This window comes from Scomber japonicus, chromosome 3, assembly GCF_027409825.1.
Source record: "Scomber japonicus isolate fScoJap1 chromosome 3, fScoJap1.pri, whole genome shotgun sequence".
Taxonomy (NCBI): domain Eukaryota; kingdom Metazoa; phylum Chordata; class Actinopteri; order Scombriformes; family Scombridae; genus Scomber; species Scomber japonicus.
Genome location: NC_070580.1, coordinates 19,647,766 through 19,667,248, shown reverse-complemented (window position 1 = coordinate 19,667,248; position 19,483 = coordinate 19,647,766). Strand labels below are relative to the sequence as shown.

The 19,483-nt window shown below is 41.1% G+C and overlaps 1 protein-coding gene across 2 annotated transcripts; it reads right to left on the bottom strand.

Annotated features, from left to right (window-relative positions):
• Positions 1-1,106: 1,106 nt before the first annotated feature.
• si:ch1073-335m2.2 (msx2-interacting protein) lies at positions 1,107-19,483 on the bottom strand. 2 transcript variants are annotated; one of them, XM_053316630.1, is made up of 15 exons: positions 19,309-19,483; positions 17,491-17,805; positions 13,917-14,390; positions 13,626-13,780; positions 12,600-12,800; positions 12,267-12,418; positions 12,050-12,175; positions 11,846-11,959; positions 11,638-11,751; positions 11,448-11,548; positions 3,872-11,198; positions 3,410-3,478; positions 3,101-3,295; positions 2,817-2,975; positions 1,107-2,223 (listed from the first exon to the last, which is right to left on the bottom strand). In XM_053316630.1, the coding sequence occupies exons 1-15, from the start codon at positions 19,389-19,391 to the stop codon at positions 2,092-2,094; spliced, it is 9,717 nt and encodes a 3,238-aa protein (XP_053172605.1). In that variant the 5' UTR covers positions 19,392-19,483; the 3' UTR covers positions 1,107-2,091. The 2 variants fall into 2 exon arrangements, with proteins under 2 accessions (XP_053172605.1, XP_053172606.1); XM_053316631.1 differs by lacking the exons at positions 17,491-17,805; positions 19,309-19,483 and adding an exon at positions 15,752-15,904.

Sequence of the window (19,483 nt, the reverse complement as noted above, 5' to 3'; positions counted from 1 at the left end):
TATCTTCCTCTTGAGGTAAAAGTAACATGAAACCTACTGTTTGATATTCCTGTATGACTATGCAGTGAGGTAAAGTGTTTCTTGTGTGATGACTCCAATTATCACAAAGACGCTTGAGCAACAGTTAGGGGTCGTACATGAATATACCTCATAGACAAGTCAGTTTAACAAACAGATGAACAGTCTCATTCTCTGAGGAGGCACAACCCATCATACAGTATCTTTAACCTTAAAGTACTTCACTGGTTAATAAAACGGAAAACATTTATTTACTTTTTTATTTAGTTGCACTCCACAAGTCTGAATCCTTTGATAATCCAGATTTAACATAGCCTGTGTTGTTTATTTTCATTTAGGTGTGATAAGTCTTTTTTTCTTAACATGGACGTTGCTGTAGAAAAAACACAATAATAAAATGAATGATGGCTGAATTCCATTTAGCTGCTTCAGTCTCAGGGTCCTGATATTGTGTATTGTAGCTTACTGGGCAGTAATAAGAACGGAGCCATGGGAAAACCTTGAGTGTTACTTAAAACATTAGTGACGGCTCCCTCCTCAAGTGTTCCAGTAAGACAGCATGCACAATGCCAGGACCCTGAAACTGAATCAGTTCAATGGAATTCATCCATAATTATTTATAGTTGTTTTATTGACCTCTTCAGACATGTCTGAATGTCTTCTTGTCTGACACAACTGTCACTAATCATTTTGTTTGGCTGAAGCAGTTATTTTAAGTTTTCTATGTTGAAATGACATCTTAAAATCAAGCTCTCATATAAACAGGATATGAGTCACCAAAATCAGATACACTGTAAATGAAGTGTCAGATTTCAGTGTTAATTGAAACTGCCAGCTACAATTGTTATGCATCTGAGGCACAGCTCCATCACTGCTGAATTATGGAAAATGTTGTAAAGTACCACACACAATATCCATCATGTTGATTTGCTTGTCAGTTAATTATTTTGATAAAGTATTTTACTACTTTCGATTTGCACTCAACAGAGGAGGCCATCGATAACCCCGTCTGTTGCTTATTAAACCTTTGTTGTATGGCATGAAATGTAAATGTTTATGCTTTTTAATAAATGGGCTGTCTTGATTATTTAAATGATTAAAATCATACATAAAAATTTAAAAAACATGACATAAAAAAATAAAGGATTATATCTTAAATATTCAAGTTTTCTGGAGTTTGTTTTATTTGAGTTACAAAATATGAAGTGCCATCAGCAGACTCCGCAGAAGAGCCTGCCAACCTTCTTGTGTTACAAGTATTTACACCCCAAAATCAAGGATATCCATCTAAATTTCCACACAGCACTCTGGTGGGTCCCAGAGTTCAAGTCTCTGTTAAGTTCCATTGTCAAAGTTTAAATATTTAAAATATTTACAAAGTCCTGTATTCAAAAACTCCCAAATCATACTGTAGCTTGTTCAATGCAAAGGCAGGTGCCAAAGGTATAACTGCTTCAGTAGTGTGAGAAAATGAGCCGAGCTGGTGGAATTAAAAGGAGCTGTTAAACAATGTGGTCCTCTACAGGGTCTCCATAGTTTTACAAGTTAATTCTTCCTCATCTAAAGAAAGCCATGAGGAGGAAGTCTGTACATAATTATTCAAAAATTACATGTTGAAATGTCTTTTGAGCCGTCGCAGTGCAACAGCTTCTATGATCCTCTCTCATGAAGAAATGAATATGACAATGAATAAAAAGACAGATGAAGTAAAAAGGCCACCCATATAGTCACTCGTTCATCAAACATCCTGATTTTTTTTTTCTTCAGAGCATCTCCGAACATTAAAATAAAACTCCAATAAATAGAAATACAGCAGAGAAATGGTCAAATAAGACTGATTCTGGTTTGGTCCATCCCTGAGTTCTTTCGAGAAGGACAAAAATACCAGACAGGAGTGACAAAAGAAAAAAAAACTGACGAGAGGAAGAAAAAATTAAAAGCAAAAACAGTTGATAGGGTGTATCCTACACATTCCCATTGTGTTCAGGGGGGAAAAAATTCTCGTATTCCTCTGGTTTCCTGAGGCTCATCGGTGAGAACATCTGTCCATGGGACAGTTCCCAGCAGTGAAGGTTACACAGAGGTGATGACAATCATGAGGTGTGGTGAGATGCTGGAGATCCTGTTGAGAAGGTCGGGGGCGAGCTGGGATAAGTGGCTCTCTGAAAACTCGCACGGTGGGAAAATCTGTAGCACATAGGCAGGCTGGAAAACACAAAGAAAAACCTTAATTACACAAATGAAGATACAAAGAAAAAACTGATTTAATACCAGGACAATGACAAAGTAAATAAAAATCAAATGTGTCATTACACAGAAAAGGAGCCTAACCGCATCAGACAATACTGTAGTCAAAGCAGGATACTTTAATGTTGTAAATGGCTGGAAGGGGAAACACATGAAAACTGTAGGAATGCAACTTCAGACTTTTTTTAATGATCAATTAATTTGTTTTAATCTGTTTCTTATTTTCTTGATTAATCAATTAGTTGTTTAGTTTATAAAATGTCAGAAAATTGTGAAAAATGTTGATCATGTTTTGCCAAAGCCCAAGTTATGTCCCTTCTGTCCCAGTCCTCAACCCAAAGACATTCACTTTACCATCATAAAAGACTAAGGAAAACAGAAATCATTCACATTTAATATGCTGGACTGAGAAAGTTTCAGCACTTTTTCTGGAAAAAATACTCAAAATCATTGATTATCAAAATAGTTAGCGATTAATTTTCTTTCAATCGACTGAAAGTAGCAGCTCTAGGAAAAAGTTAGAGACACAATTACACATAATAAGGTCTCACCTGATTGGAACCTGGATTCGGGATATTAATGATACCAGCAGCCAACTTTGTCTGCAAGTAGTTGATGAAAGCAGTCCTAAGAGCTTGAGTCTGGTTTAGGACATCATCTTGGTCTCGTCCACATGGCAGAGCAAGGAGAAGACAGAACTCACACTCCCCCTATAGAGAGAAGAAGGGCACATTTTGTTAGCAAGACTCTTTAATGAAATGGAAAAAAATACATGAATAAAGAGAAGCAGCCCTCTAGAAACAGTTAAAGGACAGTGAACTCCATCAACACGTACCGTCATTCTTCTGGCTACACTCTCCAGTTGAGAAGCCTCTAGCCTCATTCTCTGGACTATCCTAAGCAATGTGCCTCCTTCTTGTAGGGGCAGTGATCGATGAGCCAAAGCTTTGTTGCCACAGACAAAATGCAACTGGACTGCAGCTGTGTCATTCTTCAGTGCCAGCAGGCCTTGCCACACAATAGGGTATTTCTGTATAAATGAGGGAAAAACACAGACAAGTTTGTCAGACAAAGAACGCTATTGTTTACACTAACATCCATGAACACAATTTAAACTGTTGTGACGAAACAAGCATTGTCTTACCGTGAGCAACTGCACCATATTAACAGGCTGCGTCATTTTGCCATCTGGTTTTGCCTGGAGGTCTGCACCCTAAGGATAAGAGAAAATACACTCAGAAGTCATGAACAGTTTCTGTAACATGAGGATACCAACACACATTATTACTGTCCAAATCATTTATATTAATGAGCATTAGGGTTAGACTTTTTAGAAACATATCTCAATGAGGCCAAACAATTCATCACCACCCACACTTTAGAGGGTGTTTAAACAAAAACTAAATATTGTTATCTTCTTGAAGGTAGGATATATTGCAGGGCTGTTGTGTTAGACTGCTTTAGTTTTAGCAAGCTGTACCTAATAAACTGGAGAATAAGTAGGGCTGCACAATTAATCTAAGTATAGAACAGAATTCAAAGCAGATATATGAAAAAACTATCATTTTGGAAAAATGCAGCCTTTGTGTCAGTGCAGTAAACTCACCATGGCTGGTGTAACATTCAGTGGCGGCTGATTAAGTCCAACAGACGATGTCTCTGGCATTTGAGAATGGATACTCCTTGGGTTTGAGTACATCCCTGAGTACTCTGGGAAGGAGCCACCAGGTCCTGGTGCCATTAGCTGAACTCTCTGGGGAGATGCAATTGCAGACCCAGATTGTCGGATTCCCATCATTCCATCTTTAGAAAGAGGGGAGTGGGGCCTCTTGGCCTCCAATGGCTTGGTTATATCCTTCTCAGACACACCTTTAGGCAGAACATGTGCTCTTGGAGACAAGGATAAGGGTATGCTGGAAGATGTTGAAGAGGGGGTAAGAGTATCTTGAATGTGTCCAGAATGAGGGTCTGTGGCCGAACGCTCTCCCTGTTGGTGCAAGAGCACACGCATATCTCTTTGTGCCATGTATGTTTCCAACTGGACACCAGTTCGCAAAGTCCCACGAGGATCTGACTGCATATTCTCTGGTTTTAGTTGTGTGGCAGATTGTCGTCCTGGCTGGTGGAAGCGTCTGGCTTCATCCTGTTCCCCCTCATGACTCCTCAAAGAACTGGGGTTTACCTTGAGCACCTTGTCTCTGCCAACAGTCTGGGGTGAGGTGGGGCGTGGCTGAATAGGACCTGACCAGGGAGAGGCAAGAGGCTCACTATGCATTCCATAGCTCATCACAGAGAGAGGTGGAGTATTGACCCGAACTTCTCCTTGCACAAGATGGCCAACAGGAATTGACTGGGTAACACGGTGAGGAGACATCCGTCCTATGCCACCAGGCACACTGTGTGGTGGCATGATAACCGACTGCTCTGGATGATGTACACCAGTAATAAACTGTTGCATGGCAGGAAGGCCAGTGGGCAACATCACTGGTATGCCCTTGGGTGATGAGGAACCTATGGGTGAGGACACTTTAGTAAACGGGGAGTGTGGATGACCTGACTTGCGTGGGGACCGTGGTTCCTGTTTCACCCCACTGATATGTGAGGGAGTTCTGTCACCAGTGGCTGTTACAAAACCTACATGGTTTCCAGGCGGAGAGGGCAAATGGGGGCTTATTGCAGGACTTATAGCAGAGGTCCAAGGTGGTTTGACTCCATCTGTGCTGTGAGGATCGGCACTGTCCATTTTCTTCTGATGTTTCATTGGCATGTACTCTTGATGGTACATGGTACTCATTACTTGCTGATTTCCAACTCCCTGTGTGAGACGTTTCACTACTCCTTGAGATCCAGATTGGTAAGAAGACTCCAATTTTTCCAAACCAGTGCCTTCTTGTTTTATACAAGACAAAGTTGACTGCGCCTTACCAGGGTGCCCATGATCGGTCTGTGAAGGCCCCTTTTGAATACCTGACTGAGAATGGCCATACATTTCCTGTTTTATTTGAGGCATAGATACCAACTGCTGAGATTCCATGTCACCTGCCGACGCTTGTGGGATCTGACTTATTTTCGCACTAATCCGTTGCGGTCCCTCAGTTTTCTGTCCTGAGTGGCTCAATACTACCACTCCTTCAGATGTATTTACCCTCAGACCTGGGCAAGATCCTGTACCAAGAGCGGGACTCTCAACAATAAACCTTGCAGCACTTCCCCCCTCATCACCAACAGACGGCCCGTGGTATGAACCAGTATCATCTTTGCTGGGTCTATAGGTTGGTTTGGGTAGAGCCATGTCTACACAGGGATTTCCAATGTTCATGTTTACTTTGTCCTCAGGCTCAGGAGGGTTGCAAACACGACTGATAACAGAGGTAGCAGTGGATGCAATAACAGAGATCACAGACTTTGTCTCAGGAGATGATAGTGAAGCTTGAGGTCGAACAATGGGAGTGGCCGGATGAGCTGGCATTCTACTATCAGGTAGTGGTGATTTATTTGGCACAACAGCTGATGGCGCATTACTTTCAGATGGGTTCTGATCTCGGAGAGTAGGCAGATTACTAGGAATAGAACTACTCCCTGGCATGGAAATATTCTTGTGTTTCATAAGAATTGTTCTCAGGTCACTTGTACCATGATCAATTTCCATGTTTTCAGAATCGGAGGGTAAAGGCTGGTTTTCCTTGGATGCCAACTGCATGACGGGTGAAGAGGAAACTCCTGTATCTTTAGACTGGTGGAGCCAATCTGGTGGAGAAACAGGTGTTCTACTGGTTTGAATGGGTCTGATATTTGGTCTGTTGGCTAGTGGAGACAGGGAAGGTGAGACACACTCAGGTGGTACCTGTTGAGTCTTTGGGCATATTGGACTCTTCGGCTGGGGATAAACTGATTTAAGATGTTGAATCTGCTCTTCAGAGGATGACTCAGACTCTGCATTTACATCTGCAGCCTTGGCAGCTGTAGGCTCAGGTTCTTGCTTCCAAGTAGTGGGTGTAATAACAGTAGCTGTTGCTGCTGATGGGGTTGTCTCAGGAGCAATCTTTGCACTGGAAGCTGTGCTATCTGGTAAAAGAGTGCTCGATTCCTCACTTATTGAAAGTCCTTCCTTTGAATCTTTTCTTACTTGCTTTTGGGGTTTACGTTTGGGTGTCTTAGGTCTTCCCTTGGGGCCCTTTTTGGGTGTGGTTGGGAAGAGAGTCCCCTCCTGTACAGCAGCTGTATTTGTTTCAGGTTCATCTTCTTTCGCAGGTTGAACAAAGTCTTGCGTTTCCGGTTCTGAACCTACATCTGCACTTACTGGAGGTGCTTGAGCTAAGGATGCAGTTGCCTCTTCAGCAGTAATGGAGTCAATAGCAGCCATGAGTTCTGTCTCACTAGCAGGATTCGATGGTTTTTCTTCCTCTGGATCATTTTTTACTTCTGTTTGTGGGGCAGGTGACGTATGTGAATCTGTTGGAAAACCTGGATCTGTAAGTTTGGCGATATTCTCCACAGCTTGCTCCAATTCCATCTCCTGTGAAATTAAACTCTTTGATGTTTCCTGAAGTTCCTTTTTTTCCAAAGCAGCATTTTCATTCTCTTCATTGGTGGAGCCCCCTTTGTTGGCATTAGTGCACTTTGAAACATGATCTTTCACCTCTGTGACATTTAGTCTGATTTTGAGATTCTTAAGGACAGGAGACTTAGGGGTTCTTGTCAATTTGGTTTTTCCTTTAACAGTCCTGTCTTTTTCTGGGGTGTTTTTTTCTTCTGATGCAGGGGAATCTGCATCTTTCCCATTTGATTTACCCTCACAGGCCTTTTCATTGAGAACATCTTTATCTTTTACCATTTCTCTGCCTTGTTTGTCTTTCTCCTCTTTCTTTTCCTCAAGTTTCACTGATGGATCTTCTTTACATGAACTTGATGAATCTTGCAAAGTCAAGGTATCATCATCTGTAAAATCCATTTCTTGATCATCAGCCTCAGCAACCTCAGTTTTTTCTCCCTTTCTTATTGAACTACATCCTAAGGCTGTGGACATCTGAACCGATGAACCCTTTGTGACATGAGGCGATGTTTTACCTTTTGACACTCTTGGAATTCGTTCACCACTCTCTGATTCATTTGAATCAGTGTCTTTATTGTCCACTTTAGACTTTTCTACTTTAACTGTAGTACTCTCGTCACCTTGTCTGCGATTCTTGGGAGGACGGCCCCGTTTAGTTGGAGCAGGTGGATCCTGTTCAATATTCTGTTGTTGTGTTGCATCTTTGTCTGTAACACGCTTTCGCGCAGAACGTGGTGATTCTGTAATTTCCTTTCCAGAACGAACTGGTACATCATCTTCAACTGGGGTGGCATACACAGATTTAACATTTCTTCGTCGTGCTCTGCTAAATGATATGCTCTGCTCCAAGATATCTGGATCTGATCCATGAATAGGAGATTTGCCTGTGGACTTACATTCAGCTCTTGGGGATGATCCACGTTTCAGTTTCTCTTTGTCAATGCGCTCACTTTTGCGTGTTGCTGGTTTTTCAGACCCAGAGGTAGATATGACCGGAACTGGAGCAACTTCAGCAGGGGATTGTTTGCCCTTCTTATTTTTCATTTCTTTTGTTTTGTGCTCTTTCGGAGGTGAGATTGGCTCATCATGTGTGTCATCAATAGGCATCTGCACTTTACTTACTTGAAGTGTCTTCTCTCCCTCAGGCTCTGTTATTTCTTTCAAAGTGGAATGGGTCTCTTTCTTGCCTATATCCACCTCTTCTTCAATACTAAGTGGTATGGGACTTGTGGCTTCAGGCACTTCTGGTTGTGTTGTCTCAGGATCAAGCTCTGGTTCTGAACTGCTAATAAACTCATCATGAGAATCACGGCGGTATGGCTGTTCTGTACGCAGAGGTTTTACATCCTCAATAATATCCGATTTACCTTCAGATGGAGACAGTTTACATCTATCCATTGAATAACTAGATTCTTGTACTGCTATAGGTACAGCTTCAGAATCAGATGTCACAGTTGTTGGGTTGTGCATAGGTACAACATTTTCATTTTCTTTTTCCTCTTCCTTTAACTCTTCCTTTATAGACACTGTGGAATACGGCTCAGTGGTTGGATTTAGCACAACACTTTTTTCTTCTGGTGGAGGAAAGTCTTTAAGCACAGGTTGGGTAACAGAAGTAGGTGCGAGTCTGGGTTCAGAAATCACCTCTTCAGCAGGACTGATGGGTTTAATTTCTGGCTCTGTGACAGATTCTGTTGTTTCAGGTGACTGCAATGCTTGTTGCTCTTGAACAGGTGCTTCTTCCACTTTATTATCATCTGTTGGCACGGCCTGTCCTTTTGCCTCTTGCAACTGTTGGGTTTTATTCTTCTGTTGTTGTAGTCGTGTGAGTTCCAAAAAACGACTATGGAAAAGGACAACAGGCCCAGAGTCAAGTTCACCATCTACTGTCCCTTGCTGACCAGTTTGTTGGTTTTGTGTATGCTCAGGTTCTTCATGCTTGCGTTCTAGGTGCTGAAGTCGTCTGGAGTCCAGCTCAAAGACAGGGCTGTGAAGGAAGCGGGAGGCAAAAAGCTCTCTGCGTTCATGTTCCTCTGGCTTTGGCTCCTCCTTCCTGTCATCGACTTTATCTTCAGATCCACTTCGTATCTTTTTCTTTTTCATGTACCAAGATGGTGTAGGTCGTGGTGTTGATTCTACTTTCTCAGTATCCTTTCTATTGCGGAAACTTGCAAAATGGGAATCATAATCCAAGAATGACCAGTTATCTTCTCTAGAAGATGAGAGTGATTTTGCACGTTCAAGCAGAGCCTTTGTATCAGGTGTAATGGTCTGGTCAAGTGCAAAAGAGTAAAATTTGTTCCTTTCAAGGTGTGCTAGTTTGGGGTCTGAAAATCTGTCAACCCTTGGCCTCTCAGAAAAAGGCATAGATGTTGACGGCACAGGAGAGTGGGGTTTGGGCTCTCTGTCCTCTTCAGAGTCTGATCGTACTTCCCCAGGCTCCAAGTCATGCCAAACACCATATTCCAAACGCTTGCGATTATGAATGTTTTTACTCAGACTTCTAGAAAAGTTCAGGTCAGGTAACAAGTCTTGCTTAACTCTGCTCTCCCATCTTTTTTGTTGCTCTTCTTCCACACTAAGTAAAGGAGTGTTTGGCTTGTTTACTTGTGTGTTATGAGTCCTTTTGACTAACAGCTCCAAATCCGGGTGAATTTTGTCATCATTTCTACTTAGCTCTTTCTGAGAATGATCTGCAAAATCCTCCTCTGCATGGTGAGGAAAATGCTGATGTCCCGGAGAGGAGGTATTGTTCCAGTCAGGATCTTCACTTTTTTGTCTAAAACTCCTGTAGACACGCTCCCTCTTGATTCCTGTGTCAGTGTCAAATTGGTCTAGTTTCTTTAGTTTGTGAGATGGAAAATTATCAGTGACATCCTCAGGCGGTTTGCCAACTTCATGGACAAGACTGCGATGTTCCATGTCCTCTGTTTCACTACCATGGGGACTTCCTAGTTTGTCAGCTTTGTCAGACTCCCGCTGCTGCTGTTGCTGGTGCAACCGTCTATTTTGCTCCATCTGTTTGCGATAACTCTGAGAGAGGTCAATATCAACATGGTCTTCCTTATTCCTAGTACTTTTATCAGTGTCAGCAGTCTGACCAACAAATTTGAAAGCAGCATGATGTTCTTGTTCTCTTGTACTGCCTTGGTCTGTATTCCCTTCATGTGAGAACCTTCTGGACGAAGTGTGCCCTGGATGTCGTTTTGGCTCCAGTGGGTCCAAAGATCCCTCTGATTTCTCTCTTTGTCCTCTAAGGTCCTCTTGACCATCCTTCTGAGTGGCAATTTTATCAGTTTTAAGTCTTGAATCTCTGCGTTGTGCATCTTTGTGTTTGTCAGAGTCTGTCTCTTTCAAATATGTTGCACTTGCACTTAAGTCTGTGGATTGATTACCATCCTCTTCCTCAAGCCTACTTCTCTTCTGACGAATAATCCTTCCACTGGAATCAGCAAAGCGTCTTTTTCTGGCAGCAAGGCGATCTGAATCCACTGACGAATCTTTACCATCATTTCCAGAATCAGATTTAAGATGTTTCTTGAGTCTATTTTTTCCATCCATGTCTGAAGTATCACTTTTACCCATTTCAGATCTTTCACTTTTAACAGTGTCAGGGTGAACAGTTGGCAACTGATTTCCAGCAATAGAGTCACCATCCCCCTTATATTTCTGCCTTTCATGAGCATCTTGATCTGATCCCTTTGCTCTTCCTGACCCTCCTTCAAAACCAGCCTCAAGCTCTGCATCAGGTAGTAGGTTGGATGGCGACTGCCCCTTCACTTTTCTTGATTTAATTTTCTCGCCTTTTTCTTTGTCACCTTTCTCTTTTCGTTTTGCACGTTTGGTTTTCTCAGCACCTGCCACACGGTCAAGTTGACTGCTCTTCTCGCCCTTGTCACTCTTTGAGGCATGTTCTAACAAAGTCTTTTCAGATTTGTCAAAGTGTGGTGGTGAGAGTGAGCTCACACTACCACTTCTCTCAGAGGACTGGCTATAAACCCGTCTTTCTGAATCTCTGGGAGCACGGTCAGATGGTGATGGTGAAACTGCAGGAGTAATAGGTCGCCGTGGATGGGAAGGGCTCCATCTGCTGCGGTCAGCCTCAAAGCGTTCTCGCTCTCTTTCTCGCTCCCTTTGAATATATGTGTATTTTCGAATGTCTTGCTCAAAGGGGTCTCTGTAGTCCCTGTAGTCTCTTGGGTCTTCATGGTAACGTGGCTCAAAATGTTCCCCCTGATAATGTTCCAATTCAGGAAAACGCTCCCTGCTGCGAGCAGCATAGTCTCTTCGAGCCTCCTCTGGATAGAGGCCAGGTGTTCGTATATTCTCATAGTAAGCCCTTTCCGCTGTAAATTCATGGTAAGGGGGTCTGCGATCCTCTCTGTAGATTAAACAAGAGTAAGAAGAAGAGTAATGAATTCTATTACCCTTTTATAAAGTCAGATTCAGAAGAGCGTTGCAATCAAACTGTTATTGTAAACATTACAAACTTACATATATTTGGGTTAGTTTTATTTGAAAAGTGTACAAAATAGAAATCACATAAATGTAATTGACAAAAAATTGTTAAAAAAACAAACACATAAGTACATCATTAATTGCACACAATTTAGCAATATGAATAATGTACCTTCGTTCGGGAGGAATTTCATAGAAGTCTCTAATGTCTTGACCAGATGCCTGCATGGATCTGTAGAATGCCATCTGACTCTCCTGACTTGCAAAATCCACCTATCACCAATGAATAGGCCAATAATTAAATAAACATAAACACACGAAAAATACATTTTACTAATCATCCATAAATTGATTTTTTTTACCTTTATTTTATTGCCACCAATCTTCCAGCCTTTGGTCTCCCTTACAGCTGCCTGAGCAAAATCTGTGTTGTTGTACAGGATGAGGGCCATCCCTTTCATCCTATCAAACACAACCTGAGAAAAGGACAAATCAGAATTAAAACTATAATTCTGAAAAATGAACAGCACTAAAATCCAAAGTAGTATATCAATGTTGAAAACATCATACCTTGACTACATGTCCATAGCGGCAGAAATGCCGTGTGAGGTATTGCTCTGTAATATTGGTTGCCAAACCATCTAGCCAAACGCACGTTGTGGGCATACTCTTCCCAAAACCAAGCTTCAAAAAGAAGGAGAACGTAATGAATTATTATACACACAGAACACATTTGATAAAACATACACAGACCAGAAATGTAACTATTGTTACCTTTAGTCGGTTGCTCCCCAAATACTCGCCATCCATCTTCTTTATGGCCTTGCAAACACTGGCAATATCAGAATACTGCACAAAGGCATACTGGGGAACTCCATTTACCTTCTTGATGTCAATGTCCTTGAGGAGAAAAGACAGAATAGAACAATTATAGACAAATATTAAATGTAAAATGCCCCCATTTTCAGTGCACAGTGAGATGGTAGCTTACCACAATTTCTCCAAAGCGTTGAAAGATATCAAGGAGTTGTTGATAACTGGTCGTCTTCTCAAGGTTGCCTATAAACAATGTCCTTGTGGCCTTTGGGTGGAACTCATCTATCCTCCCATCCAAGGGCCTGAACTCATTTTCACTCTCCGTTTCTGAGGGAAGGAAGAGCTCATTATTTATATTACTGGCTACTGGCTACTACAGTTCAAGCTAATATTCTCCACTACAGGCACAAAAACTGAATTTGTGGAATTACTTTATGGGTAATTAATGTGTCTGCATCAAGTATTTACCACATTGCTGTTCTGTAACATTACATTGGTTATCACTTACCAGGACCATTCCAGGCAGTGACTTCAATTAGCATTCCAAAGAACAGCTTTCCTTTGGAGACACTGAGGGCTTTCTCTTGATCCTCTTGCTGTCTGAAGAACACTAAACCATAGCGGTCCTCAGATGCTCCATGGATCTGCACTGAGGTCACTTTACCATGTTTCTTGAATTCATGGAAGAGCCCATCTTTTAAACTTGTGTCTGCAGAGAGAAAATTGATTACTGTTATTCCAATGCTTAAACCTAAAAAAAAGTACTGAAAACAGATTCTCCAGTGAACACTGTATCACTGATCACACTTTTCTGTAATGTACATGCTTGTAATGGCGAAACAAATGTGGCTACTAATCAGATTGGTTAACGTGTGTGCTTATTCCAAAGTTGTTTGTTTTGGGGGAGGGGAGTTAGGGTTAAGTGTCAAGGCTTGAAGCAGTAATATATCAGTCAATAGTGTCTTATTGCAACATGATTTTGTGTTTCCTGAGTAAACTTGGCTTTCAACTGGCCGACTGATGTTGAAACCTGTGCACACCGATTTCTTTTTTCTTACTAATAACTTTGACTTTAACAGTTATATAAATCATGAAGCTTTAGACACAGATGGCACCATAATCACAAGACAAAGTACTAGGTAGTAGGTTTTGCCATAATTACAGCAGCAAACTGAGAACAGAACAACTGTACAATTAGAAAAAGAGTGACCTGTACACTGGTGAGATCAAAACGAAAGCCAGGCATCAAAAAATTAAAAAGTAAAATGTCCTAATATACTTGGGCAAATCAATGAATGACTGTTTTTTACTTGAATCACAATGGGCCTATTCTTAAATATTTTACACAATTATATATTGCAAACATCACAATCAATTGAAAAGGTTGAAAGGAAGTCAGACAATATGGTTTTAATGTCTGTATCGATTACTTCAGTTACAATTTACTGATAATTCTGATAAAGTCTGAAAAGTGGAAATGGTTATTGGACTCTGAGAAGTGGACTTTAAACCAGTCAGACATATGAAAGCTCACCCGTTGAGCGCACTGGTAGGTTTTGCACTTTGATTCCAAAGCTTCTACGTGGCTCATCTGAATCAAGAACCATAGAAGTCTGAGGTGGTGCGTGTGTTGCCGACGACTGAACTGAACGTGCCCGAGAACCATCACTAGAGCTGCTGTTTGAATCACTGTTGTCAAAAGAAAAGGTAGAGAAAATAATCAGTCACCTGTAAGTCTGAGTAAATCAAGTATTTGCGCAAACAAGTTGATGCTGACAAACTGTATTTTCCAGTCATCAAACCCACTGAACAAAAAATGTCCCACCTGCCACTGCCCGTACTGCTTGTGCTGCTGACAGAATCAGAGCTTGAAGATCTGCTGCGGGATTGAGATCGTGGGCCTCTCCCAGGGGATAAAGGAGCTCTTTTAGGGGAGTGAGGAGTTTTGGGGGTCTGTCCTGTCCTTTGTGGGGAAGGGTGTCTTGACTGGGAGGAATGAGACGATCGGCTCCGACGGTGATGGTAAGTTCTATCAACACGTCGTCCTCTGTCATCTCGGTAGAGGTCACGTCGTGTAGCATTAGTAAGAGAGAAAGGGTCTCGAATTCTAGAGTCAAAATGTGGGTCTGATGCCTCAAAGCTCCCCCCAATGGCACTGCTCCCTGGGCCAGCAGCAGCAAACATAGAACGATCACGGTAATAATCAGCATTGTAGTGACGCTGTCTGTCGAAAGTACCACTGCGCTCATGGTGTCCATATGGGCTGTGATCATATGCACGTTCACGGCTTTCTGAGCTACTGTGAAATAAGAACAGGATAGAGAAGGAAAGAGTTAAAATGATTTCAAACAGAAAAGAAAAGGCAAAAAAAGAAAAACAAACAACAAAAACACAGTTTACCATACGTATTCAAAGCTTTTTTGGCATCTAAATGCACAATAGCAAAAATTTTAATGGCCAATCTCCTCTTCACAAAATAATGCAAAGACACTGCTGACAGCAGGCCAGATAAGGTTTTCTTAAAGTAGCTTAATACTGGTATAAAGAGCAGTGCCAGTATCGATCCTGTCAGTCTTTCCTTGGCAAAATCCACTAGTCTATCAATTTTTGCCTGTTTTTTTTCTACCATCAAAACAAAACACTTGTCTCTTCAATGGGGTTCCAGTTTTTCAACCAAAAAGAAAACAAATCATAACTAATTCATAACATCTAACATGTTAAAGAACTGCTTTTAAGTTAAGCTTTTTCAGCAATAACTTTCGTGACAAAAATCTCTTATTTACCACAAACGTGGTGTTTGGTGTTCAAGGGTTTCAGAAGAGAAGCAGAAGAGAAGCATGATTACAAAAAACGAAACTAAATCCTGTACAACTAGACAAAAAAGCATTATGCATTGACTCTTTAAGACTTTAATAATTGGAGGAAACCTATCAAATACTGATAATGTCTGGAATTAACGATATGATCGATTTCTCTGGCACTGCTCCCATATCTAAACTGTCAACATCCTAAAATGACAGTGTTTTTACTCTCAGAAAATGACCTAACTAACAATCACAATTTTCTCTACTGTAAATTCATCAACAGTCACATGAAACAGAGCCGCCCCAGGCTTTGATAGCTAGAAGCTTCTTTGTTTATTCTTTAAGATCAACTCAAATGTGTACTTCAGCAATGTTGAAATAATGTTATAAGTCTCTTTACATTACTGTCACTTGCAAAACTAAAGACATTGAGTACTTTTCTCGCCAGGGTGTCCAGGGAAGCTGACTTCATAGGCTGACTGTTCATGAACTACTTACTGCTGGTAAGAAAAAGAAAACATCAAAATGAAATATTTGTCCAAACTATTCAACTGGACAGGTCCTCCTTTCAAGGAGCTCTGTGATATTGAAATTTAAAATGCCATGCAGAGATCAATGTATTTAATGTGAAAACAATACTGTGTAGTACTTATGTAAAATACATATTTTATGAATTCAAATATATATATATATATATATATATATATATATATATATATATTTGAAGTCATAAAATATGTATTTTCCTCTCACTTGCATCACATATATTTTCCCTAAAAGCAGTGCAAAACCTAATATTAGACAAAGCACTAAGGAAGGTTAGAAGAAAATATGCACAGGGCAGAGCAATACCAACCTTTTTGAAAAGAAGTTACCGAAACTAATCCAAATAAAATCTAGGTGGTCAGAATGTGAGAGCCCGAATGAAAAACCAAGGGGAAAAATCAATTGATCTAATTAGGCAAAAACGGTTCTCTTGAATGTTACTGCACGTTATCTTCAAATACTGCAGAGCACCAGGCCAGTAGATTGTTGATGTATAATCCACAATTAGGCTACTTAATTCTCTTCTCTGGATGGAAAAAGGAAAAATAAAACCACAGATATGAACCTCTTTATGGATTTCAGGACATGTGGGGGAAAAAAACATAGGAACATAAAACCTCAACAAATAATTTTAAATCTAAAAAGAAAAAAGAATTAAAAAAAGAAAAAACGATGAACTTGAGGCTAATTCAGCCCATTCCAGGTTGACTAAACAGTAAGTTGGTGCCTGAATGGAAAATACATCCAACTGGATCAGTCTTGTCTTGTAGTATGAGGAAGTAGTACGTTCCAGACGGTAAGCTTTATGGGAAAAAATGTATTCCACCAGTTAATCTCAAGTAGTTTAACAGCAAACATGCTCGTAGACTGAGATACTATCATTACAGCGCGTAAATTCCCACACCATGGGTATGATATAATTCCACAATCCATGGATCCTATCCGGTGTACACACTGGTGGGCTTCATCTTTAACGGGTCAAAGTACTTTGAAAAAGTAGTCTTCAGCTCTGTATAGAAACTTGGAGTGCTCTTCTTCTCACGGCCGATACTGAGGCCTCACACAGCTACATCCACATTTGAGTAATCCAAATGAATGGTAGCTACACCTATCCATACTAGGGTCCACATCAGTACATCCAACATGGGATATCATATTGCGTACATCCAGGAGGGTACATCCCAACTATGCGGTCTTCTTGTGTCTTCATGGCCATCAATCCAAAACAAGAATAGCTCCACAAACTGTTCTGGTTGGTTGGTTGGTTGGTTGGTCGGTCGGTTGTTTGGATCCTCAGTGTTCTTGCAAAGTCTTCTTGGTATAGCCTCCACAGTTTGGATAAAACATGTTTCTTATATATTGTTAATCTCATCCTGAAATTACTAGATAGCCTGGGACATATGCACTGAATCTGTCTTTCCTGAAATGTGTAACGAGCGTAAAAGTCCTTCCATCCATTTGTTTAAAACTTAAATCCAGAACAGGCCGTATCCACAGATACAAAAATGGTAAAAAAGTAGTCCAATCGACAGCTTGTTGCCAAGAGGAGAAAAAACCTGACAACCCGAAATGGGTGGTCCTGAAAAAGTAATGATAAATTACCTAAATAGATTCTTCACAGAAAAGTGCATCCTTCATAATAGGGATTTACTTCCAGCTTCAAGCGATTCCAAGTAAAAATCAAAGTTAGATCCCACGTAAGGAGAAAAATGTTTAAAAAATATCCAAAAGCTCCCCGAGGTAGTTTCCCACAAAATGTAATAAATCCAGAACTCACCAGGATATTCCTCACAGATGTATTATCCAAACCAGATGTCAAACCTTGAATTATAGTTACCTTACGAAATGATAATGTGTAGTTAATTTACTTAGATCCCGTGGGCAAGGCAAGTCGATTATGATGAAAAGTGGAACGATCCCTAGATTACCTTTGTGTGACCCCCTTGAGGCATTTATCTCTCACGAATAACCCCAACTATGTGATTAGGTTTTACACCTATCTGATACTTAGATTCCCCTGGATTTTAAGGGGAGATCATGTCCACTTACCCATCTAGTCTCCGTTCATAACGTCCCTCTCTGGTGTGAAGGGACACAGGTGGGCCAAACACTGGACCAACTGTTCCCCTAGAGAATCCTGTAACATCTCGACTGCTCGAAGGGGAGCTGTCTTCAAGGCCCCGAACAGCACTCGGGACTGACCCAGGTTCATTGTAGTCAGTCCTAAGGTCCCTGTCCCCCATCTTGTTGACAGCATTGTGAGCCTTCTGAGCACTTTTGATATCCACAAAATCCACAAAGGCTGCCACACCACCCTCTGACCCCCGCTTCCGCAGAACTTTAACACTCTCCACACGCCCATACCTGAGAGGGAATTAGAATGAAAACAAAGAGGAAATTACACATACACGAGCTGAGGAAATGACGAGAGCAGCTGTTTGCCATTAATTTTGCATGGTAAACAAACAGCTTAAAGAGACACTAACAACACAGCAAGCTATCATGAACTATGTACTTGCCCTGTCACTTTATATAACACAGGGTATCACTGCACAAGCGTATATCTACATCTTGTAAATTGCTCATAATAATTTATATCATGCACATCAGCACTTTATGCCTAAATTGCACTCTGGTTAGATGCCAACTGCTTTTCACTGTTAAGTACCTGTACTCTTGCTCAATGACAAAGATTGAATCTCGCCTAATTAATCGAAACCAATTGAAAATGAAAAAAGAAACACATGAAGCATTGCAGCTTCCCACTAATGTTTCCGTTCACGCCACAAAAGAGGAAATGAATAGTCTTAATTTATCTTTGACAGTGAAACCACATCTATACAATACTGCAGTTATTATGCTGGTGGATTGTGCTTGCTCTTATAAGCATTGTGAGTTTCAAAGTAGGAATGTTATTCAAACTCTCACCGGAAAAAATAAATGTCAAATGTTAGTGTTTGAAAACTATATTTATATATAAAAAGCACCTCCTCATACACAGAGCTGTAAACAGACCACTATTAATGAGACACTGAGGGAGCTCCAGTTTAACTGCGGCTAGGTGTACTGTTTGTTGTGTTGCACATGAGTTTGTTGATGACTTTATCGGCTGGCCTTTGAATTACGTAGCAAACGGCACCGACATATAAAGTTACACTGGCTTTGACTAATATGAACACGGAGCGGCACACGAGTTTAGCTCTGCTGTTAGCTCCCTTTATAGTCAATTACTTGTTTACCAGCGGAAACAAAAAAAACTGCTTTAAATTTAAGTAACTTTAATCAAGTACAGCAATGGCTACCGACGACAGGCAGCTCAACTTGCTAACATTTGATGATCAGCCCGGGAGGCTCACCGATCGGGCGCAGATTTTAGCTTCAGTGTTTCTCACGCACATTAATGTTGCACTAACCACACAAATTATTAAAAAAAAAAACATTATATCGGATATTTCCAGTGGCTATAATAACACAATCTATGTGCTATTATTGGGGGAGGTGTCCAGCTAATGTGAGCTACCCGTTTGACTTCTTCTGAGCATAAAAACGTCTCGACTTCCCACAAAATGGTTGGTTGGGTGGTAGCTCGGTGGCTAGCTAAACTAGCTACTCGCCTCTTGGCATTAGCAAAAGTTGACTTAACAAAATTGTGAACATTTGCACTTGTGTGGTCCTTTTCCGAGCGATAGGCCCGTATAAACACAGAGGTGTAACACAGGGAGCACATATGAAAACCACTGAATTGTAGTCTTAAAACTTAAAAAATGCTAGCGTTAGCCGCGTTAGCATTTAGTCGCAGGCTGCACATAGCAACTAGCTACCGAGAGCTGCACCTAACCCGCGCTGCTTCCTTCTTGCGTAACCTACCGTTTAAAATGTTCAACGATCTTCTCCTCTCGGACATGTTCGGGTAAATTTCCCACCCAAAGGTGTCTGGTTTCCCGAACCATCGTGCACTTTTCTTCCCCACTCCACACACATATGATCCGGCACGTTTTTCTAATCCCCGTCGCTCGGAGGTCCGCCTGAACAAAATGAGCGA

Excerpts from the sequence above, each read along its gene's own strand:
- si:ch1073-335m2.2 (XM_053316630.1), bottom strand. The coding sequence starts at position 19,391 with ATGGTTCGGGAAACCAGACACCTTTGGGTGGGAAATTTACCCGAACAT. Across the intron at positions 11,960-12,049 it reads TGGGGAGCAACCGACTAAAG|CTTGGTTTTGGGAAGAGTAT; the intron begins GTAACAATAGTT and ends TTCTTTTTGAAG. Across the intron at positions 2,224-2,816 it reads CGAATCCAGGTTCCAATCAG|CCTGCCTATGTGCTACAGAT; the intron begins GTGAGACCTTAT and ends TGTGTTTTCCAG.